Source organism: Scatophagus argus, chromosome 15 (genome assembly GCF_020382885.2).
Source record: "Scatophagus argus isolate fScaArg1 chromosome 15, fScaArg1.pri, whole genome shotgun sequence".
In the NCBI taxonomy this organism is placed as follows: Eukaryota; Metazoa; Chordata; class Actinopteri; family Scatophagidae; genus Scatophagus; species Scatophagus argus.
Window position 1 is genome coordinate 11,193,132 of NC_058507.1, and position 20,472 is coordinate 11,213,603.

The 20,472-nt window shown below is 40.7% G+C and overlaps 1 protein-coding gene across 3 annotated transcripts in view; it reads right to left on the reverse strand.

Moving 5' to 3' along the window:
- mboat2a (membrane bound O-acyltransferase domain containing 2a) overlaps nt 1-20,472 on the reverse strand; it is a 36,479-nt gene that overhangs the window by 7,573 nt on the left and 8,434 nt on the right. The window contains exons 2-5 of one of the 3 annotated variants that reach the window (XM_046412620.1): nt 10,147-10,292; nt 6,449-6,526; nt 2,261-2,356; nt 1,247-1,302 (exon numbers count right to left, since the gene is read on the reverse strand). In XM_046412620.1, the coding sequence (XP_046268576.1) occupies nt 1,247-1,302; nt 2,261-2,356; nt 6,449-6,526; nt 10,147-10,292 (376 nt within the window). Of the gene's footprint in view, nt 1-1,246; nt 1,303-2,260; nt 2,357-3,995; nt 4,057-6,448; nt 6,527-10,146; nt 10,293-20,472 lie in introns of those variants that run through there. The other 2 variants (XM_046412622.1, XM_046412621.1) reach the window with 2 other exon arrangements.

Here is a 20,472-nt window from a genome sequence, read left to right on the forward strand (position 1 = left end):
TGTCTAACATGGCTTCTCCCACAGTTCTGGTTGTATGTTTGCATTGGCTCCTTTCTAATGAATCTTTGAAGACAACAGGCTACAACTTGGCTCAACATCCTGATGGAGGCTATTGTTGTTAGCGAGGAGGTCAATAAAAGTCCACTCTATTCTTTAGGCTAACTGTCTGATTACATTTGCTTTAATCAGAATGCTCTTTGCTGTGAGAAGACCTGCGGCTTTGCAGCTCATTAGGCTGAACACTCATGGTCAGCTTTGGCATCGTGGGGCACATGTATGGTTGAGTGTGTAGCTCATTGTGCAAGGCTATGTTTAAATTCTACTTCACCTCTGGCCACAATTAAACCTCTGATCCCATTAAATGAATGAAAAGATGAACTATGAAGCAACTTTGCTGTACCTTTCATAATTGTAGAGGGCTGGATTATAAGTCTCTTTTAAGTATTTTAATGTATAAGAATATGGTAAAATTAGATGAAGTGTGTGTGTGTGTGTGTGTGTGTAAGTATAAACAGCAGGCAGGTGTCAGGGTGTGATCGTTCTCTCAGGGTGTGGATTACGTCTTATTTTCTCATTAGACTCACAGTTGCAGGAAGAATCGGTGACTTGAACAGAATTTAAAACACTACACTAGCCTATACTGGATACACATGTATACATGCACCAGTTACCACACACACATACAGACAAACTGTTATTATAGCGCTGATTGTGTTCAGTCTAGAATATCCTGAGGGGACTTAAGACTCCAAGTGGGAACTAAAAAGCTGTGAGTGATTCTCATCATCCTTTAAATCTCTGAGCCTCCCTGACACTTGAGATCACACTTGTTTATTTTAACCTTGGTGTCAAGTCTCAGTGTTTATTTACTGCTAATTAGCACATGTGGTGTTTCAGTTTTAGGATGAAACTCTTGCTGGTATCAGTATTAGGATGGCACAGATCTGGCCAGCCACACATATTGTACATTGCTTTTGCTAATAAATAACAAAAAGCATTAGTGTCAGGTGTTTAACAGTACCCAGCTCATGGATAAAGTCAGTCATTAAACAAAGACAGGGACAAAGCATACTGTCCAATTACATAACTGTGTTTACACTCTCGTTCTGGTTCACTGGTCCATTATCAGAACTGCACTACTTGCTCGGAAACAGAGCCATGTGATTTGCTTTTAAACTCCAAACAGAACTGAGCCATGTCACTTGAGAACATACACGCTTCAGAGACACTTTGGTGCTTGTCTTACCATCATGTATTTCAAATGCCAAGCAGGTAATCTTCTGTGTTATTACCATCATGGGCCTGATAAAGAGCATCAAACAAGTAAAAAGGCAAGAAAAAAGTTAATATTGTGAATTTCAAAACAGAGCTTTGTTTGACAAGCTTACATTTTTAATACATATTTTTACCAAATACGTAACTTTCATTTTGAATGCATTATTTGGGTTAGTGGGAGTTATCATGTTAAACTTCTAACTTCCCACATTGTTGCATTTTACATGGGTAACTAATGGCTTAAGATGCCAACTGATTCTGTAGATTAATAAGATTAATAATAATAATTACAATCAACTGCAGTAATACCTCCACAGTGGGAGGTTTTGGCTTATGTTTGCAAGTTCCTGACTAATTTTATAGACAAAAACCCCTGGTGACAGCCTCATACTAAGCTGGAGAGTCAAAAAAACAAGACGGACCAGAGAGTTTCTGATATTTTATGATATTTTCATAAAACTGCTTCAAGGTACTGAGGAAAATTTAAGACTGCCTGATACTGTAGGACAAAGCCCATTTGATTTCAAATCTCAGGCTGACGCATAGAAAAAGTGAATATTGACATTTTCAAGAAAAACAGAGGGACAACAGATGAGGCAGCTGAAATAGTGAAATCTCTGCCCTCGCAGAAGCAGTATGGGTTTGCATTAGGTTGCTTAGAAACTAGCCACCTCCTCCCTGCTGGGAGTGCAGGCTGTCTGCTTGAATTGTCAGACGGTCTGGAGGAGTGGGAACCAACCACAAGGAATTACAGTCGCTATCAACGTCCTCCTGCCGACACAGGAGTGTGACACACTCCTACTTCTCTTTAGCTCAGACTGGTTGAGTCATATCCAATATACTCCTGACTCTTACTGGCAACTTCCCATTTTAGCATAATTTGTGCTCCATTTAGCATTCAAGGCTAAGACTAGTGAAGGTCATCAGTTTTTAATTGAGAGCCAAATTGATTAGAATTTTTTTCTGTGATCTTAGTGTTGCTTACCCTGTAAAATCTGCTGAGTACATGCCATAGTCAAACACATAGACTCGCGTAATCTGACACAATATCAGATAACCAAGCGTCACGATGAAGCAGTACCTGTGCAGAGAAAGGAACACAAAAAGAGAAATGGGAGAAATAAATGATTGCACTATGCATGGAGGCAAAACATAGCTAAAAATACAGAAATGTTGTGTTCAAATGCCAAAAACTACTGAAATTTTGAGGCATATGTTCTAATCTCAACAATTTCACCTACAAATTGACATGGAGCTTTTCAGGCAGGGCATCTTAATGCACTTTTAACCTCTTCTGAGGAAAGAGAATAAACTTAGTCAATCAGTATTTTGTTCTAGTACAGTACAAAAGACGGCGGTCTTGGTAACAGGGAAGAGTTGTGGAAAGGGGAGGGGGGACAAAGACTGGACAAAAGAGCAGAGGAGGAACACCGTCAGTGGTTGAAGATGGAGGATAACACAGCCTTTCAACAGAAGATCAAAGACAGAGCAGCACATCACCTGTTGTGCAAAAATCTGTTCCAGAGTCAGCCCAAGTCAAGGCTAGCTAGCTGCCATTGCTCTGCTGCCCACAATAAAAGGATTGTGCTGCTCTTAGAAGGAGTACAGCACAACAACAAGAGCGAGGCTGAATGGCTGATAAGACACAACAGGACCCTTTGATTCTGCGAGCCCACTGTATGTGCTTCCCAAGACACAGCCACAGCCAGACGTGCCACATGGATAAGTTCACTAATATAAGTTCAAATGCGTGAATTCATGGTGAGTAATTTATTTGGGGCAAAATGCTGGGTTTTATAGAACTTTATTTTTCAATCATTTTTTAAAGATTATTTTTTGGCATTTTGCCTTTATTTGACACTGAGAGAGATCAACAGGACATGAGAGAGAGGAGCGAGGAAGGCTGTGACGTGCAATAAAGATCCATGGTCACGGAATCGTGCAATAGTCATACCTAAGTGGTATTTAGCTAATATTCATTTTATTAGTGTCCTGACTTCATATGATGTTCAATCAGAGAGCTCAACAAGGATTCTCAGATCCCACTTCGACTGCAAATGTTCTGGTTGAACGAGCCTTGCAAGCAGGTTAACCAATGTCCAAACACGTGACACAACTTGGAACTGAAAGTCAATTAATTTTGGACAGACCACTCCAGCAATGTCAAGCCAAAGTGAGCAAACAACAAAAACAAAAACAACAACAAAAAAAAAAGCAACAGGAATGATAGGTCTGATAGATATTTTACCAGCTTTAGTACCAATTTGCGACTACAGTATGCAGAAAAGACATTTTAACAGTGCAATAAAGCTTAAAGTTTATTTTCTGTTTTCAATCCTTTGCAGCAATCCTATTTGACCAAGATCAGCCTTCCCAGCCGCGAGTTATCAACGAGGATAGGAGCTACATGTGCTGCAGCAGCTATATTTGTAGTGGGCCCACCAGGAATCCTGTCTTTATCCCCATCTGATTTGTGTTTGTGTAATTCGCAGCTCAGAGGGGGGTGTGTTTCATTTCCACTCGAACATTACATGTTGGAGCCCAGGACTAAAGTAGGCTGGCCTACCACTGTGTGACAGTGGGTCAACGTGTAGCCACACAGGAGTCACAGGTATGGATCCACACTGTATGTGGAGCCATGAAACCAAGCTAGAAATAAATATTTGAAAACCCAAACGTGTCTCTAGAAGATTGTGTGCATTTGTGTGCACAGTAAATACCTGGAGGCGCACTTCATGCTTACAAACATCCAGAGGAAATTTCCATCTGTTCAGCTTGCAACTGTGAGGCAGAAATTTGCACACTTATCACCATCAGGTTCACAGTCATGCTTTCACACCAAAACTAATATGAAATCTGATTAAAACTGCATGCTTATATTACAGATGGAGTAAAATTTCGCAATTGCATCACTAACTCAGGCCTTCCAGAGGATATGCTGGCTGTAACTGGGGCCGGAGATGTCAGGGGCAGGTGGACAGTCCTAGAGAAGCTGTAGTTCTGCGCATCAGTGCAGAACTACAGGTGATCCTGAGCTGCTCGGCTGTGAGCAGAGATACTAAGATACTCAGCAAATAGCCAGAGGGAGAAGCCTTCAGTGCTAGCACCAGTTTCCATGTCAAAACTGGCTCGAGGGCCAGTCAGTTGGCCCATCCCGCTGTGGACATTACATCAGCGTTTGCTTTTGTGTTTTTGTTTTTCAGACTCTCCTCACATTTCTGCTTTATTTCACAAAAAGCACTGTCTAATTTTACCTCTTCTGTAAATTTGAAAAATCAGAGAAAACAAGGAACAAAAATGCTTTGATTAAACTGGCTACAAGTACATCATGAAGGGGGCTGTCTCACAGAGAATACTGAGATTATGAAATACAAAAACAGGCTTGAAGAGGCTGTATTTACATCAAGCTTGATAGCACGCCTTGTCTGACTCTTCAACAGTCTGAGTTATTATGATTTTGTTATGGTTCTTCTTCAGTAGGAGCATCAATTAAAGAGGGTACCGTACTCGCATTACTGTCACAGCGCTCTCCATTGGTTCCACCATATTTAACAATTTCACAGTTCTCTGACTCTCCCTGCAGTCTGCCAGTAGGCAGTGCTGTATTCACACTGCAGACAAGTCAGTAAGTGTCTAGAACTTTCCCTGGCTGCTAAACCACATCCAACAGGTGAACTGTCAAAGAGAGGGGGGGCAAGGAGTGGCAGAGGGGAGGAGCAAAGTTAGGGTTTACACTCACAGCGATTTTCACAGTGAGGAAAAGGATATTTTAGCAACTCCAGGACACTGTCACACTGCACTCACTGTACACTTCCCCCACAAGGGCTGGGTGTCTGAGCAGCAGAACAAACAGGGAACACAAGTCCTCCCACAGTGCACTGGTCAGGGAGTGGTGTACTGTTCAGAGAGTGCTCCCAAAGTCTGTCCAAGCATAATAGTTGTCACAGCAGCAAACACGTTGTCAGGGGTAAAAGTATATTTATACAGCATTACACTGATTCATTTTATCTCTACTCAGAAGTCTGTCATTAGCAAGAGCTACATCGTGTTATGTAACACTATGAAAACCGTAAGGAGAAGGGATGGCTAAGAGAAAGAGAAAAGACAGCTGTAATGGGAAAAGAAAATTAAGATAATAAAGAAGAATGGGACAACTTCAGTGTCAGGATTAGACTGGAAAGAGAAGGATCAGTACATATTTTTGAAAATGCCAACAGCTGTGACAAAGTAGGGAGACTGTACAGACACGTTAAACATTTGCGAGTTCGTGTACACTCACACCAGTTTAAACTCAACAAGTTGGTGCAGTGACACAGCATTTGTTATGCAGAGACTTTAGGCAGTGGGTTCAACACCCTCTGCAAACACTAGCATGTCAGTGCGCCCTGCCTCAGCGGTTCGCCTCCTCTTTGGGTTAACTCTATCACTGAATGGGATGGAGGGTGTGTTGATTTGGCTGGGATGACAGCCAAACTTTTCAGCGTCATAAGAGCTCCAGTAAGAGGGAGTGGACGCTGCTTATCTTACCCACTTACATGATGGACAGAACACCAAGTTAAATGCACACTAATGCTATTTGTATAAGTCAATGTGATATGACATTGGATGTAAAACATTCACATACTGTATAAACCTGTGTTACAGGTCAATGTCTCTTGGTTCTGAATCCGTTCTCACCGAGGGCAGTGGTTATTGTGATTAATGATTTGTTAGGATCTATTTAAAATTCTGCTCAGGGGAAAGAGAAACTAGTGTTTAGACCTAAACTGATAACTTTGAATTCTGGTTAAAAAAAAACAAAAACAAAAAAAACAACAACAAAAAAAAACAATGAGTGTGTGTGTCAATGGAAGCCTGGGGGCAGAAACATCTTCGTCACTGTGGCCAAAGTTTGTATGCCTCAAAAACACAGAAAAAAATGAAGTAGCAAACAGAGGACCTAACATGTGAGCTTTTTTTTTTTTTTTTGGGTGTCAGATCACAAAATTAGAGAAATTACAGATCACGTGTCTGTGTCTTTGTCACACTTTCATTTGCCCTTTCAGGTTTCATTATGCAGGAAATGTTGGGGTATGTTACAGTTGTGTGGGTTTTTGACAATTCCAGGAACCATGAGACCAGGTGACAACTTTGATGCAAACCACATAAAATTCTGCCATTCGTTCGCACTTACTTGTGCATGTGCTCCAGGCCAACGAAGATCATTACACTGTAGGACAGGCCACTCTGCACCAGGAAATGGAGGGAGTACCTGTTGAGAGACAGACGACATGAATGATGCTGCACTTTATTGATCTCATATCCAAATTTCAACAGTGTTTTGTTTTGTTGTTTTTTTAAAGCACGAGATTTTCTTTCTGACACACATGCCTCTTGCTCATACTGGTGCTCTCTGTATTATGATCCTTATCCTGCTTTGTCATCCTATAGTCATTAGGAAGAGAAAATAACAGCATTATGAAACCACACTCACACCATCAGCCATGTGATGATAGACCTTTGTAACCAGTAATGTGTCATCTCCAGTCACCGGACAGGATAGTGTTCACCATCACACTATGTTCTTAACTGATTTACATCCTGTTATTTGCACCATTACAGTGAGCTGTGCATGAATATGCTTGTGTGTGTTGCTCAAACTCAAACCTACATCCAGCTCTTTTCCTTCCCATGACACACACACACACACCAATTCAACAGAAGCAGCAACAACCAGATGGGCCTTTGAAGGGCACAGTGTGTGATGCTACCGACGTCAAGCCCTCCAGGAGAGGAGAGATGTCACAATGTGTTATCAGTGAGTCAACACAAGAGGGCAAGGTCATCAGGGGTTGGCAAGGGACAACGGGGCACAAGCTGGGTGAATTAAATTAGCTGCCCAGAGAATAAAAGGGTTAATAATGCAGTAACATCAGAGAGGGTAAAGGATATCTAAATTTCTTAGACAGTGTTTCAGCTGTACAACAATCTCCAGTGACATTCAGAAACAAGCTTGTGCATCTGACAGAGGGGGAATACGTCCTAAAATAAACCAACACTCTGCAGCATCTGCGAGGCAGATCCTCTTGGGCTGCAGCCAGGTGCCCTCTTAAGACAGAACAGTGCAAGTGCGTGTGTTCAAATGCAAGCATGTAGATGCATTCATGCTTTACACACAAGCAAGCTGCACTGACAAATGTCAGTTGACATGCTATAAACAATCGTAGTTATATCTGAGTTGCTGTGACCCTAATCTGCAGGGAAAGTTTGGTAAATCATTACACCTGTCTCTCAGAATTATTAATTTCAATGCGATAAGAACCCTTTTATTCCTGCAATTAGTGTGTAACCTAAAATACTTAGCTTGTAGCACTGAGTGAAGTACAATAATGGTAGCTTTGTAAAATGTATCTGTTTATAGGTATTCAAAAGGTGCTCATGCTCTGTTAATGGCTGTAGGTAATAAAACTCTTTGGCAGAATTTCACAGACAAACTTCATTTATTGATTGTTTGGCCCGTTTGGACAAAGAGGCTGCCATGTCTTGGTCAAAAGAACAGGACAAGCCATCATAAAAGTTCTGAAATGGAGAAATAATAACTGACTGAAATAATGAAACTGAAATAACATTCACAGCTTTGGGCCTACAGTTCATTTTACTTGTGTTGATGAGCCATGTTCACTTCCTCATTTTTTATACACACATCTTTTTGCTGTTTTGCGAAGATGTGGTGACGATCTGGTGACAAGTTCTAATTGCAGAAATCAGCCATTACTCCTGTCAGTCAACTTACATTGTGTGTGAGCAAATGGATACTGACATCACAGGTGCAACCAAAACCTAATTTTCTCATGATATATGTGTTTCCTGAATGTATATTTATTTCCAACTTTATTTAAAAACAGATCTGCATTATTTATGATAGATATCAATACATGCTTTGTTTCAGCAATATGGCATGCCACCTGATTTGGGTATGAAATATACGACAAGAGCTCTTCTAGACACAACAAATAACCTGATCTGACCACAACTCAGTGTCAGTTACATCATGTGAGCCATCTATCTGCAGTGATCGAGTTAAACCCTGTCCGCTACGGTATAAACTGATGACCAGGTAACCCTTCACATAGTTAGCATTTTATCTTTAGTTTGACGTCAGGCTAATGTTTCCTAGGTTTGCTCTCCAGCATATTCACACTCTCTCTCTCTCTCTCACACACACACACAGCAGCACTTTGAGAGGCACTCTGCCAGAGGTACAGTGGGTTGTCTATTACAGGGCAATAGCTTTCTAATTGGATATCAGTTACTACCCAATCGACCCATTTGCTTTGGCAAGGATGGAGAGAATGAGGAGGGGAAAGGCAGCAATGGAGGTGGGGGGTGGGGTGGAAGAAGTGACAGGAGAGATGGCAAACAAGCAGCAAAAAAAAAAAAAGAGAAAAGGTGTAGGCTGATGACAGGAGAACCAAAGCAGAACAGCAAACTCCTCTCCTGCAAATGACATTTGTGTTTACATCCCATGATGGTTTTTCATCAGTCACTGTCTATAGACATTTATATTCATTTACAACTTAACTGCAGTCACTGTTTATAGATACTCAGAGGTGTGTCTTTCTGCTTACTCTGAAATAAACCAAAAAAACAACATTTCCCTAGTTTTCTTGGTATTTACCTGAGGAAGACTACCGTGACACCAATCAACAAACTCATCCACACATCCGTGACATTTTTGTTTCACCTTCAGCGAGCAAACCATCAAAGTACAATTAACAAATACGGTAGAGTAAATAGAACTTTAATTTCAAAACACTCTAAATAGACAAAACATGTCATGTTCACTGCCTTATCATCCACACTTTCTGATCAAGTAACAATTAATTATTACACAGTGTCAAACTTATCCAAGTCCAGACAACGGGAGTTTTCACCAGCTGTTGGTGCTTACACCTGTTAGCGTGTCGCTAATGCTAGCAAAGGGTTCCCTCAGCATTAATCCAAACTGAGTGCAAAAATGGCATGCCACTTGATTCACTGTTCAGAGTCTTCAGACTTAGCCTTTCTTTCTATGATTATATATCATCAGTGACCTTTATGTGATGCACAATCCTGTTGTGTTTTCCTGGGGGGGGTGTCACTCCTTCTTTTGCTCAAGCACAGACATGTTTCACTCCTCTAAAGGGCACATCTTCATGTAGATAATACAGCTGAAATCAGGCTACAACTAAAGACAAGTTAATCTGCTCATTTTTTGAGTACTCAATATACTCTTTGTCTTTCAGTGGAAACTGAACATTACTGTGGCATTTAGTCTAATAAACATTTCAAAACTCAAACATATTCAGTTTACTATCATAAACAGCATCACAAAGAAAAGCATTGCATTTGAGAGGGCAAAACCAGCCAAATGTTTAGCATTGTTGTTTGATAAAACAATTTAAAAGTCTAAGTGATTATCAAAATAGTTTCTGATTAACTTTCCAAATTTAACCGACTAATCATGTAAGATATAACCAAACAATCAGGGACAATCTCTGGGCTTTTCGGAGAGGCATTCTGGGAAATACAGGAAATTCCTAAATGAGAAAGGACACTTTATTGCACAACATTTTGTAACATTTCCTTTTATTTCATAATATTACATAATATTTCATTTACCGATACCTAAACCATGAGATTAACCAACAATCCAGCAGCATACAGTAACGTATTTACAATAGCATGAGACTGTAACATATCCACATTCTGCAGGAAAAGGATCTCATCAATGTAAAATTGTAAGAAGACATTTTGAGGAATCAAGGAAGGAAGGGAGGAGGGGATGAAGGAGGTATAAAGTAACAGCGATGACAAGAAAAGAGCTGCTGGACAAACAGAGCAGTGACTCACCAGCCAAAGCAGAAGAGAGCCAAGTAGAAACCCAGCAGAGTGGCCACCACATGTCTGATGAAAGGACTGGTCTTACTGGGGTGGAGGTAGATCCGAAACCACACAGCCATCAGCAGAGCAAACAGTTGGCATGCCACAAAGTTAACCTGCGAGGGACATACATCAACAAAGTTAGAAGTTTGTGATATCAGGATGAATGCAAAAAGACTTACAGCAGGAGCTGGACACTATGCCAGCGCCTGGGATTAGAGCAACAGGAAGGAAATGACAAATAAAGTGAGAAAGGAAGTTGACCTTTATAGAAGAGGGGTACTGTGGAAATTGCAGAAAGACAAAGGATATTAGCACACTGGTCACAAACAATAAGGTAAAAACCCAGATGTCAGTTGCATGAAAGTACCATAAAACATAATGTTCCCCAAGACGTGAATTATAATCACTGAGAATTACTTTGCTAATACATATAAATGACTGCCACCTTAACACTGAGTCATGTTAGGTCCTGAAAATTCAACCCAAAGAGAAAGTAAAACACACAGTAGGAATTTAGTCTTTGTAACTAGCTAGTGGTTAACTAGCTAGTTACCCTCTGACTTCTTGATGGCTCACGCTGCTTTTTTAAATGCATCATCTATATGATTTTTTTAAGTGCTTTGTTGATGGGCTAAAGTGTGCCATGAGGCAGATGTGGGCCACTAAGCACAGCTGCAATCTCTCTTAACAATAATACAATAGATATCAACCTTTTCTCTTAATACATTTATTTTAGTGTTACACAGTATTTGAATGTAAATCCATTCTGTCTGGCAGGTCATAGTGAAGCTTAGTTAGGGTGGATGTTTGAGACCTTATTTCATCTTTTAATGTCTCTAAATGGAACAGTAAAGAGGCTTTACTCCAGACAATAGTGAGATTGACTGGATCCATTGAGGTTAGCACAATCGAAACCTCTCTGTTTGATTGCTAGCACTTTATCTGTACTCATCCTGAACCACATGGGATAAGACAGAGAAGAGGGGCATATGTATTATGTCTTATTGATCTGACTGGATCAAGTTATGTTGTAAATCTGATTATTTTTAAAACTGATTTAACTAACAACATCACTGTGACCTGGCGCTCTTGTTAAATTATCCCTCATTACTGCAGGTAATAAACAGCGTTGTGTTTAGGTATATCTCTGCTTATGTCATTGATGACTCAGGGATGGTATTTGATGTGACTTGCTGTGAAGAACTTCCTGTGGCTGAGCTATTCATCATTCTCGTTGTCAAACTACACACACATACGCAGGAACACGAAGTAAAAGATTTATTTCTCTATTTCCTCTCTAAGACAGTCCTCATTGCCTTTATTTTCCCTTTACAAATGCAAATAAAGACACAGACATAACACACAAGGCCATTATTAGTAATTGCAATGCAAGAGCTGTTATTCCAGTGCAATGACGTCACCTCACATTTGTGGTCATACGTAGTTGGTGACTGGGCAAATCCTTTTAAAACCCATTTCTATCTATAAATTACAGAGTATTTGAGGCCAAATTGTGAAAAAAAGAGAACAAGAAGCAGGAAACACATAGCAGACATAAAGTCACATTACACTAAATACTGTACGAGGTGAAATGAACACTTATTCACTAACAACCCCTCATGTTTGTTTGATGCCGATTTCAGTGATGCCCGTCTGAAGGCACAATGGCCCGTCTATGTATATAGGTCATGTTAACAGATCCGTCTGGCCAGTAAGTAGTGAAAGGCTAGAGACACCATGAGCACCATCCATTATCTATGGATCCTGCATGTTTAATGAGAGAGAGAGAGAGGGAGGGAGAGGGGCAGATATGGCCTTAAGTATGTAGGTCCTTTAGACTGATAAATAATCTGCAGGATAAGCTTGTTTTTACCATATCAGATGGCATTTGACAGTAAAAACTGGGGACTTTTGTTTTACCATATGTAGGTGAATATGCAGACACACAAGCGCACGAAGCACATGAGCCTCAATGCCTCTCATGGGACTAAGAAGAGTATAATTAACAAATAATCCAGCAGCAGAACAGAATAGGCTGTTGGCAGGTCCTTACTGTCTGAGCTACATACTAAAGGAAACTAAAAGCAAATAAAAACCAATTCAGGCCAAGAGTCATTTTGTTTATATGAAGCTGTGTCATTTTATGTGTAGATAGGGTTCGTGGTATCAAAAAGTAAACTGGCAGTCATCTATCTAGCTTTTATGGATCAAAGGCAAACAACCCAACCCACATATGTGCCAGTAAATGTCAGTGCTTATTCAGACTGGCAGCTATTTCAATCATTCAACCATGAATAATACAGGAAGTGGACCTAGTTTTGGTTAAAATTGATTTGCTCCTTATGTGAATAAATGAGCATTATGCCAATTCAGTCTGGGGAACCTCTGGCGTTAAAACATCAGGCGAGATTGGACCCACATTCAACTGCAAATCACTCTCTCCTTCCTTAAATCTAAAGAGCTAAAAATAAAATATGATGCCCTGGTCATGACAACAACTCACATCAAATAGACCTCCCCTGGCTAGCCCTTCTCATGCAAGCAGTATTTACTAAATCCACAACTTTGGATGTCATTTCATGCTTTGATTACTTCAAGCTGCTCTCTTTGAGAGCAGGGCATTGTTAGTTAGATGAATGAAAAGCTGCCTAGCCAGCCTGCACACAGAATGACTGACTGGCTCATTTGCAAACCATCAAACGCTCCACACTTGGTATAGGCACTGATTTGTCAATGCAGCCCACAGAGGCAAAAACAGTCAATATTGGTAACAAATCAAGATAGTTTTCCTGTGCATAGTTACGTGCATGCCTCCACAGCAAATACATCAACAAAGCAAATACAAAAATATCTTGTATAATGTGCGATTAAAAGAATAAAAAATTCATCAGATTCATTTTATATAGTAATAACCTAAGATACACAGTATTATCTTAGGTTATTACAACTACCGTTTCAGTGTTTCCTTACCCGAACTTGTCTAAGGCAATAGCCTGAAAGCAAGAGAGTGTGAAACCAGCCCCTCCCTGGATATCAGCAAATTGTTTTGTGAGGAAAAATTTTCATGAGGGAGACTGGAAGGGTGTGACAAAGGAACTACATTGTTCACAGCAGAGCAAAGCTCTGGGTTGAAAGCTCTAACTGAGCAAATTATCAACTACAAATTACCTTCTCTTCAGCTTCTCATGTGAGAGACATGTAATAAGACTGCAGTAGCTGACTTTTGACAGTAGCAAATTTGCATGAATACAAACAACAAATAGTTACTTTAGAATAAAGTTAAGTAGAACTACATGAAAACAGCGAGTGGCTTCATGGGAAATCTGTAGAGACGCCTTCTACCAAACAGCTAATCCTTTCATCTAATTTGTGCCAATTTAATTGATAGATAGATAGATACTTTATTGATCCCAAAGAAAATTTAAGATGAACTGTTGTGGAAAATACACATGAGGCATGGAAGTGGTGATTCTGAAGCAGACCCCTCTACCCCCCATCAATCCAAAAGAACATAGAAAAGATGACTTCGTGTCAAACAAACTACAAACAAAAACAGCAAGTAAAGTCAATACTGTCAGGGCAAACAGTGCACATAATCAGTAAACCTAAACCTCTAAATATGCAAAACAGTCATTCTTTTGTTTGTTCATAGGATTAGTTAAACCTGTTTTTCAAAGAGCGGTCTCTGGTGGTGCTGAGACGAGTGCAAATCGTTCTTGACTGACTGTAATTGTAATTGGACCTGTTGATTGGTTTATCAGTGATCTCGTGTGTCCTGAAACTGCACTTAGTGACACAATGTCACACAGAAAGCTCTTTTAAAGAGGATACTTGCGAATCTAATTTTGTTCTTGTATCCACTTACACCTCTTTGTTATTGAATTTTAGGAGTGGCATGGGGCTGCTTCTGAGGGGTTAGGCTTGGCCCCTTACTTCCAGTGAAGGGAAATCTTAATACTTCACCATTACAAGACATTTTGGACAATGCTATGCTCCCAACTTTGTGGCTGCAGTTTGGGGAAGGTCCTTTTCTATTCCAGTATGACTGTGCCCCAGTGCACAAAGCAAAGTCCATAAAGACATGGTTGGATGAGTTTGGTGTGGAAGAACTTGACTGGCCCACATAGACTCCTGACTTCAACCCCGTCAAACACCTTTGGGATGAACTGGAGCAGAGATTGCAAGCCAGGCCTTTTGGTTCAACATCAGTGGCTGAGCTTATTAATGCTCTACTGCACGAATGGGCAAAAATTCCCACACAAAAAATCATGTGGAAAGCCTTCCGAGAAGAGTGGAAGCTGTTATAGCTGGAAAACTGGTTGGTTGGGTGTTTCAACACTTTTGTATATATTGTGTATTTATGACAACAGGTGAGCATGCATTCGTTCCTGTGTTTGTACATTAATGACCACATAATGCCAAAGTAACTCTTTATCAGTGTTTCTGAAATGGCGCTAAAATCACTAGATCCATGAAAAGCTGCGATATAAATAGACTGACGGTGCAAATTAATGCCAGCGGTTCAGAAATCTACTGTCAAAGTAAACAGAACTGTTTTTGGAACAGTTCTGCCGCCTAAGCAGCAGTTACATAATAAGACCACATGCTAGCAGACTTGCTACATTTCACTCACAGACGTGATTTTAACACTGTGAACTGACACCATAGCATCCTGGCTGGGATTCTGGTCTCACATTAAAGATGCCTTCCACATAAATGCAAAGAATTGTGGGATATGTGGAAACTGCTGTTGTCTCCCGGGTGCACGCTGTACATTAAAACAAAATTACGGTAACACGGGAATGTTGGAAAATGCACTGCATGACAAAAACAACACAATCTGAAGGTCTGAAGAGATATTATTGTTCTTGATATTCACAGGATTTGTTAACAGAAAAGCTGAATGTGTTTTCCCTTAGCCTGGTCCCAGGTGTTAAGATAGTCGTTCACTGAACAAACATTTTGCAGGAGACACGCGTCTGTGCCAGGGACGTTGTTTCTTCATTCATAATACATGGATCTTCTCTTCTATTATTGATTCACCCTCAAGTCAACCCTACCCAGGGGTACAATATACTTATTATTTCAGAATGTAAGGCACAATATCTGTGGCGCACAACCATCTGTAAGAGATTCAAAGGGAGCCCCAGGAAAACAAAAAGCCACTGTTTTGGATAAATGTACTGCAGCAAACCAAATGAAAAATGTTCTTTGGAGGGGGCGAGAACTTAATTGGGGAAAGGTGGGTGGACAAAAAGCACTGAATGAACTTCAGACTTTTTGAGTGTAGTTCAAATATAAAACTATGCAATTATTAGCAAGTCAGGGCTTGTAAAGAAAAGGTGGACGGTTGAAATTTTGGTTACCTGTCATTCTTGTTTCTAATGAACTCAAAGTTTGCTTGGTGGAGGACACAGACCATTATTCATTTGTCTTCTTTCTTGTCTCCAGAATAAACATACTCCACTGACACAATGTTCCGAAAGCTCAAATAAATCGCACCAAACAGGGTTGTTGAGACACCCTACAAAATACATCTCTTCCTGCTCTTTGTCTTCAGCATGTGCTTGCTTTGTCTTGATAGCAGATCAATCAAGTATCATTACAACGTGCATGGACTAGAGAGATATGGGCAGAAAGACAGACAACATTCAGATGTTTTGATGGGTGGCAGGCGCCAGTGAGCAATTAGTGCTTAAGGGCAATGAGCTATCAGGCAGTTGTGGCACGGGCCTCAGCTCAGCTTTAAGAAGCTGCATTATAGACTGAAAGGGGAGGGAGGAAGTCTTTGTGGATGCAGTGGAAGACAGAGATAAGCCAGCTTCCTGAAGCTCATTGTTGAGTGAAATAGAGTGCGCATGTCCCTCTGTGTGTGTGTGTGTGAGGGAGAGTAACATGAAGGACTTCAGGGCGAGAGCACTATGTCATCTCATTCTCCCATAACTTCAGCTGTTTTTCCAGCCACTTTTTGCCCCCCCCCCACCAAACATAAAAGTTTTCCTCTATGTCGGTTTGCCTTGAAAGAGCCAGAACAAAACAAGTGCTTCACCCACAATTGTGACTTCATTACAAGGTTTAAAAGGACAATTTTTATATAGTATTATCAGCTCTCTTTCTATATATATAAATATAATATATTTAGCTGGCAATATCACATTGGAGAGGCTGCGAGGTTGTGAAGAAAAGAAAGAGTGATGGTGCAGAAGGGAACAGATGGATGGCAAGTCATTTGTCCTCTGGGCATAGCTTTTCCCCTTTTTCTTTTAAATGAAAACTGGACCAAAAATCTTTCAGCCATGTTATAGCACAGCTGTGCTTTGAGTTGCTAAGATCAGCGTGATAACATGCTCACAACGACAATGCTAACATGCTGATGACAGCAAGTGTAATGTTTACCATGTTCATCATGAGTGTTTGCTAACATTTGCTAATTAACATTTAAACACAAAGTAAAGTGGAGGGAAAATCACTGGTTTTACAGGTCTTTGGTCATAAACCAAAAGACAGATTAAATTTCTCATCTGTTGATGGAGCTGAATAAAAAAATAAGTGATCATCAATTTATCCTTGATGTCTGTAGTAAATTTCATAAAACCACAAACATCTGCACAATGTTTTGTGTCAATCTTGAATAAAAAACTGAATAAAAGTGAAACCTCTGACTTGCTCGTGGCAGTAGATGAAAGTGAGGGGAAAGTCTGAATGTCAGTCTGAACCAAAGCGGTGGTACAACTGACTGCTAGTGTGGCTAAGAATTAACAAACCTCAAGAAGCAATACAAACAGTGTTAAAGTTTTGCTGGTGTGAAGCTTTCCTGTGGCAATCTATGTTGGTAAATAATTGCTACAGTAGTCCAAGAGGGATCATCATATATCATATATCAGAATTTAAATGACAGTGATATGCAGGAACTGGAAATTCTCGTCCGATCTGACTAACCTGCCAACTGACACTTTCCAACCTTTATTTGTCTGTAAGTCTGGAGAAAATGCAGTGCGTACGGTTCCCATGGGGTACTAGGTAAGATAAACATCTCACTAAAACTGGCTTGTTGAGTCTGACTTGCTCACTGTAGGAGCCTTTCCCAAGAGAGAAATCTTTGCTTGGGTAATGACTTTCACTCTAAAAGAGCCCAATTAAACCCCACCCCCACACACAAAATTGTGGTAATATCACTTTTCATAAATAGCACCCACCCCACCCCATCTCCCATCCCCCATGTTTAGCATGCAGAGACTGAAATAGTTCCTTTTGCAAAGGCAAGTAAAAGCCTTCCTATCTGTGTCTTACTTAGAGACTGGTGGCTTCCTGTCTGTGCACATGCACCTGCATCTGTTTGTGTGCGTGTGCCAGCACAAAGCGGGGGATAAATTTAGACCGTCATTAGCATAAAACCTTTTTTTTCCATGTCATTCAGTCACTACCCACCCCTACCACCAACCCGGTCGTACAGCCTATGTGACACTACAGTGCTGTGCTGCACGCTCACATTTCATTTCCCATCAGCTGTAGTCCACTATGACTCATGCAGATTCACTGCACTCCTGCTGCCAGAGTGGAGGAAGGGACTCAGAGCCTCCGAGTTAAATTCAACTAGTGCCACAGTCTGTTTTCAAGGGGCAGGGGAGCATATATATTACACATATACAGTACTGTCCTGGTCCTCCTCAGAGAGTACTCAAACACAGGCAGAAACACCCTGTTGTCAGCAATGTTCAAATTAGGTGGATTAGAACACTGATGTCTAATTCCCGCTGAGGATTAAAAGCAGCTGTTAATAAGAGTTTGAGCAAGTGTTACAAAGGACATGGATGGAGCAGAGAGCAACAAAGAGCCAGAAATCTGCTGCAAAATGTAAGGAAAGCACAGAATACCAACCAAGACAAGCTATTTACTTGCACTGTCCACACAGCGAAGAATGCAGCCAGAAAAGCTAACTGGTGATTGTACAAAATGGTGCTCCATCCTCTGCCATTCAACCCCATCTCTGGCTGGAGAGAAACAAGAGCAGTGGAGTGTCTGCCAGTGTTCTCCCACATACAAACACACACTCGCTAACAATCACATACAGACACACGCCATCTTCAGCCAGACAGAGACTCAAGCAACGTCATGTCTAGTGTCTTGGCCAAATAGATGGGGCACAATTGGCGGTGGCTCATAGAGATAAATTGACTTTTGTGCATGCGTGCGTGTGTGTGCGCTCAGTGTCCAGCTAGATCATGCTGACAGTATGGGAACACTCTTGTTCTTGGCAACAATACAACAAAGCTTTGACTAGTATTCTGACCCCCACTTGCCCACACTCTTACTTACACACACACACATTATATATATATATATATATATATATGTATGTATATTAATTATGGGCTATATATGCAATGATGCCACACAGACAGGAGCAGCACAGAGGAAACATGCACTGATGCGCACACACACACACACCAAGAGTGTTAAAGCCTGCAGTGTGGCGTGCTGCTCTCTGAGCTGTTCCTCAGTTCCCACTCAGCCTCAATGGTCATGCAGGCTATTATTAGCTACACGATCAACAATTCCCCCACAAGGCAGCCAGCAGCACTGGGTCAGAACCCCATACACATTTTGTGTGTGTGTGTCCTTTCTTGAAACACATGAATCCAACCCATGCAAAGATTATGGGCTGCTTATGGTCTGAAACGTCATCAGTGCTCCAAGTGGTCGTCCAGGTGTCCGATGGGAATGTATAATGATGAAATAACATTAACATGATGGGATACTTTTGCACAGTGATGAGTGAACGTGCCTTGATGCTCTCAGGCTTATGTACATACAGCTTGATGCCATGTCAGTGCTAAAACAAACACAGAGGAACAGCAGAACAGAAGAGAGAAAAGACAAAACACTGTTTAACCAAAACTCTCCATAGTAAAAGGCCTGACTGGGCCTTGCAGACATCTCTCTCTCTCTCTCTCTCTCTACATTCCTTCTTTCTTTTATCGTCTTCTACTGTCCTTTTACTCAAAGAGCTTTTATGCCACTTAGCAACACAACAACTCAACAACTACCCACCATATAATTTATACAACAGATTTACTGGCATCATTACAGAGGCAGAGAGACAGAGAGAGGAAAGTATTTTAAAGAAATAACCTGGAGTGTGTCCAAACGAAAGATGCAGTTTGCTCCACAAAGTGTTTTACAGCAGATAAACTAATTAACCTACTGAAATTAACTGCTCACTGATTATGTCATCTGTTAGATATATTTGTGCTGTTTCTGGGTGTCGTGACTCTTCCACAGCGCTGAATAATGTTAGTGCATAAAAATATAAACAGGGGGTTTCGTTTGACAGCCTCTTTTGATATGCACATAACTCTTAGCAAACAACTGCCAGCAGAGCAGCTATTTGATTTATAACATGACTGGCACACAGGGACACGGGGAGAGAGCTACTTTTCAATTTTGAAGCTGGACTGGCCAGTGGATAATACCAGCAAACAGTAATGACGAAGTACTCTATATAGCCAGTATTAAGGTAGGAAATATCCATTCATCCAGGTCTCATTTATCCAGGATTGTGCACAGCTGTCTCAGGACACTGTATGTTAACAGTTCAGCATGTAAGAAATATGCAGATAACCAAAAAAAGAACATGGGGACAAAGCAGAGTGAAGATACTCACCAACTGCCAACAGCCAAATTTTGGCACCCAGTCAATGAGCACATTAGCTTTCAAAAAAACAGCCTGCATGGCACTCACTGAGAAAACACAAGGCTCGCAAGACACAAGACACATGAAGATATTTTGACAAATACTAAAGAGCAGAGTCCATCTTAGTGTTCCACAAGCCCCAGTCCTCGATAATGCAAACATCCTGCTGCAAGCATTCATTTTGCACTATCCCAAAGGTCAGTATTACAACAGGTACTCACTTAGAATGACTGTGAAGCATAACACACACAGCCAAATTGATATAACAACTTGTATATTCTCTGTAAAGACCAGCATTTAAATTTAACTATGGCTGGTGACTGGACTTCGGACTTTTAAGAGACCAAATAAAGTCGGCGCTGTGTGAACTCAATCTGTGCCAAATTTGGTATGGTGCCTAAGACCAGGTACTGGTACCAGCTCAAAAGCAAACTGTACCCACCCTACTTATGACTTTGTATGGTAATAGTGCACTAGTTTGTGTGTAGAGAAGGAAAGATATTGATTCAGGAGATGAAACGCGTAATATTCCTATCAATGGCAATCACTACTTAGACTTTTTTAAAAAGCAGTCAGTTGTTATGATGTAACACCCTATA